The sequence below is a fragment of the Teleopsis dalmanni genome, unplaced genomic scaffold, assembly GCF_002237135.1.
Source record: "Teleopsis dalmanni isolate 2A unplaced genomic scaffold, ASM223713v2 unscaffolded_contig_2199, whole genome shotgun sequence".
NCBI classification, from domain to species: Eukaryota; Metazoa; Arthropoda; class Insecta; order Diptera; family Diopsidae; genus Teleopsis; species Teleopsis dalmanni.
In genome coordinates this window covers 1-4978 of record NW_024033581.1, presented here as the reverse complement: position 1 = coordinate 4978, position 4978 = coordinate 1, and the positions used below count along the sequence as shown (strand labels likewise).

The 4978-nt window shown below is 33.7% G+C and overlaps 1 protein-coding gene across 1 annotated transcript; it reads left to right on the top strand.

The window, feature by feature from the left end:
* The first annotated feature begins 537 nt into the window (after nt 1–537).
* On the top strand, nt 538–1383 carry LOC119664553. Its single transcript, XM_038074024.1, has one exon. The coding sequence runs from the start codon at nt 538–540 to the stop codon at nt 1381–1383; it is 846 nt and encodes a 281-aa protein (XP_037929952.1).
* Nucleotides 1384–4978: the final 3595 nt, after the last annotated feature.

Sequence of the window (4978 nt, the reverse complement as noted above, 5' to 3'; positions counted from 1 at the left end):
AGTTGGGAATATAGCAAGTTCCCTGTTTGGAGTACTCGATTCCAATTATGCAAGTGACATGTCGAAGACGATCAAAACCCTAGAAGATCATGATGACAAACTCAAACATCTGCTCAAAAATCAAATATCAATAATTGACTCCACAATAAACGTTATAAAAAAAAACCAGATAAGTCTCAAAAATAATTTCCAGGGTATAGAGACTCAATTAAACGCGATCTCCAAAAGGTTAGTTAAGGACGAACATGACCAATTATATGGCAATATTATTAACATGCTGACCATCCAAATGACAATCGCCACGATAAATTTGCAACGTACGCAATCCACAATCATGGATGTTCTCATTGATAGTCATCACGAAAAAATTAACCCGCTTCTAATTACGCCGCAACAGTTAATAACGGAAGGAGAAAAAATCCGAGCACATTTACCGTCTCATTTACAATTTCCAGTAGAACAAGATGATATATTAACTCTTTATAAGCTGAGCAAGTAACTGGGCAGGTATCAAGTGACCATGTAATATTCAATATTATGATACCACTCGTTGAACGAAAAACCTTTGAAATATTTCATGTAGTACCTGTGATCTCTAGCGCGACCAAGGTATTAACGTCAATAAAGCCATCAGCAGAATATCTGGCTATCAATTCTCACAAGGATGAATACTTCCCCATAACAAAATTAGCACTGCAATCGTGTATTACAACTGAAGAGGACTCATACCTTTGCTCAAATGTTCAATCTATTTATCGTCGTGGAGCAAATGTGTGCAAGTGTGAAATCAATTTGTACAATAATGGAACAGGTGACGAATGCGAAATAGTTGAATTAAAGGAAACTACCATTTGGACTCAGCTGAAACACAAAAATCACTGGATATACGCTACCAAATATCCGATGCAACTCAATGCAGTATGCGGTTCGAATGCATTTCCAGTGATACTGAATAGTACCGGCATGGTAAAAATTGCATCAAATTGTGTCATCAGAGACAACACGGTTCTTATTCAAGGACACCAAGTCATAACAAGTCTGCTCAAATCAGCATATACGAGCATAGGAATTTCAACACCTGAAATTAAGCCATCTAAGCGGATAAACAATTCTGAAATTGAATATCTTCCACAATTAGAAGAACTAACAATTCTGCAAAAACAACTAACGAAGGATACATTACCTGTACTATCATCAAAGGTACAGCAAACTGAAAAGCATAGCTTGTCAGTGGGGTACGCAGCCTTGTTTTTGATTATTGGAGTCATCATCTTAAAAATAACTAAACTAATACGAAACAATCAGACGCAAGGTCAACCGAATGTTCAGACACCTCAGCCGCTTCCAAGATCAAGGTCAACATTTGATATCACAACAACATAAAGATGACATCAGTCTAGTTGAATTAGAATTCAACGCGGGGGAGGATATGTTAAGTATTACATTAATAATTTATTTTGTCTTTTGCTGACCCATGATAAAATGCATTTAACGTAATCGTAATACATTAATAGGTTATATTTTTGCTGATTAGTGTTTATTTTATAACTAGGGCAAGAACACATTTTAAATAATTTATTATTCATTGTTATGCTAAATATTTTATGTAATTTGCTTGCTATTAATTACTCATTGTTTTGCTAAATATTTTATGTAATTTGCTTGCTATTAATAATTTATTGTTTTGCTGAATATTTTATGTGTCATTATAAGTAATATTTTTTGCTTGATATTAATTATTGTTTTAAATTGGGTCAGTAAATTATTGTACGTAATAAGTTTTAGTAAGTAATTATTATAAGAAAAATGTATATAAATAAATCAATTTTTTAATAAAGTGTATTCGATGATACAAATTTGAATAGCACTCATCTTCTTTTAATAAAATTACCAACGGGTTTATGTGCTCGGTGGTATCTTCACGATTATAAAAAATATACAAATATACCGTCCAACAAGTTACATGTGCTTGGTGGAATTCCGGTATACAAATACAAATTGATAGAACCTTGAGAATAAAAGCATTCTCAACACAATCTTCATTGGGTGCCTGCAACAAAAACAACAAATAGAGGTCGAGCCAGTGGAGGAAAATTGTATGGTGTACGAAAGCAATTGCAATTTTGCGGTACTGTGGTGTACCAGCACATTATGAACTTAACAATAATCGATATAACCACTAATAATCAAAAGTTATGTTTAATCCCAGTTTACCTAAATTGCAATAACTGGCTAAATGATCTCAATAACTTATGTGAAATATTAGTGAAAGCTCAGAACGAAAATTTCATGATAATAGGTGACTTCAATGTACGCATAGGCAAAGAACAATGTCTGGAACTCAGCCCAAATATGCAGTGGATTGAATTATTGGGCCACAGAGTAGCAATGGATACAATTGTAGATAGAAATGGCAAACAATTACTAGAAATTTGCAATTCATTTGGTGTCACCGTGTTAAATGGCCGCACTAAAGGCGACAGAGAGGGTACATTTACGATTATCAGAGGTGTAGCAAGGTCAATGATAGATTATTGTTTTGTGAAAGGAGTATGGTTAACAATAACTGAAGAGTTTCAAATACGTGACATGATATACTCGGATCATCAGCCACTGGAAATTATGGTAAATCTAGATGCCTCTAATTCAAATGAATATAAAATGCAGTTGCTACCGAAACTGATATGGAAAGATAAATATAAAGATCTGTACCAAGAAAAGCTTGAAGAATTCCTTAATGCATGCGAAGGTAGTACATTTGCGTCGAAGGAAGGAGATGACATTCTTCAATATTGTGTAAAACAAGCAGCAAAATCGTTTCAGGGTAATTCGGCGGGTATAAATAGGATACAAAAATGGTATGATTTTGAAAGTGAAACTGCAAGAAAGAAATCATTTAAATGGCTAAAAACAGTTAAAAAAGTTGGTGATATAACTGATTTAGAGAAATACAAAAATGTAAACAGAGAATACAAAAAGCTGTGTGATGAGAAAAGGAAGTCATATTTCAATGAAATGGCAATGTCGATATCCCAAGCAGCTGATAGTAAATAATTTTGGAGTGGAGTTAAAAAAATAAATCGTGCAGATTACATAAAAGGAATTAAAGTGGACCCCGAAGCTTTGGCGGCACATTTTAAAAACCAGTTAAATAGCAATATAGTAAGCAAGTCTTTCAGTTATGCCCTGCCGTATGTAATAAATGAAGCGTTAGATGGTCCAATAAAGATTGAAGAGGTCTATGCAGTGCTCCAGAATTTAAAAAATAACAAAGCCGCAGGTGAAAACAGAATTCCAGCTGAGTTTTTAAAATATGCCACGCCACAATTTATAGAGCATATGGCTGAATCATACAATTATATATTTGAAAATGCAGCCCCACCTGATAGTTACAAAAAAGCCATAACATTTCCCCTATTTAAAAAAGGTGACCCAAATAATGTAGCAAATTATAGAGGAATAGCATTTCTTAATACATCAGCTAAAGTATTTACAACACTCCTGTATAACAGAATTAAAAATTGGGTTGATCAAAACAACATATTAAGCGAATTTCAAGCTGGATTTCGAAAAGGTTACTCCACTGTAGATAATATTTTCGTCATCACTAGTGTAGCACAAGGGTTTATTGCAAAAAGCAAGAAGTTATATGTTTTTTACGTAGATCTAAAAGCTGCTTTCGATACAATACAAAGAAACGTACTATTTTACAAACTAAGCCAGCTGGGTCTTTCAACAAAAATTTTGAAAATACTGCAAAGTCTATACTGCAACAATGAGTCAACAGTATGGGACGGAAGAAGTACATCGAGATGGTTCCAAACGTGTACCGGAGTAAGACAAGGTTGTGTCTTAAGCCCTATATTGTTTGCACTGTTCGTTGATGACTTAAGTAAATTTCTTTCTGGTGGTGTTACGATTGCCAATATGTGCCTAAAAGTACTATTATATGCTGATGATATTGTGTTGTTTGCAGATTCTCCAATAATGTTATAAAATATGATAGATGAATTAAATAGATATTGCAACTTATGGGGACTATCTATAAATACAGACAAATCAAAAGTGATGGTATTTAGGAAACATGCTAGAAGATTGAGAAATGATGAAAAATGGTACCTTAACGATGATCAATTAGAAGTGGTTAATAATTATAAATATTTAGGAATAAATATGAAATATAACGCAAAATTCGATAACCACTTGAACGAGAAGTTGAAGGAAGCTAAATTGGCTATTAATTGTACCTGGATAAATGTCTTAGGAAATCCGAAAGTGTCACTGCCCGTAAAATACAAAGTTTTTGAAGCCACAGTTAAGTCAGTTCTAAATTATGCAGCGCAAATCTGGGGTGTTGATAAATATGACGAAGTAGAAAAATTGCAGACATTTTATATAAAGAGAACGTTTCGTTTGCCGAAAAATACCCCAAATTATATGGTGCATTTAGAAACTGGTCTACCGACGCTATATACCCAAACATTAAAATTGCATTTTGATTACATCAATCGTGTTAGGAATTTGCCAGACAATAGGATTCAAAAAACATTAGCGCAGTACCTAATAAATGAAAAAACATTATTTTTTGAAAAATGGTCAAATCTGGCATCCGAGTTAAATATAACTAATGATTTGAGTATTAATGAAAACTGGAAAATGTGGCAAAAAAATATTATAACGAAACTAAGTATTGAAGAACGTAGACATTTTGTAGAAACGGCAAGAAACAGTATATCGAGAGATGCATATAGTAAGTTGAATTATGATCTAGGTGTCAATAATTACTTTCACGAGCAATATGACCTAGAAACAATAAGGACAATCTTCAAAACCCGCGGCGAGCTCCTACGATTGTGCTACGTACCGCATGAAAGTATAGACACGCTGTGCACGATATGCAACCTTAAATTGAAAGGCGATGTTATACACTTAGTAGGTGAATGCCCAATTTTTAAAGAACATAGATTGCTGTACTTCG

Excerpts from the sequence above, each read along its gene's own strand:
- LOC119664553 (XM_038074024.1), top strand. The coding sequence starts at position 538 with ATGATACCACTCGTTGAACGAAAAACCTTTGAAATATTTCATGTAGTA.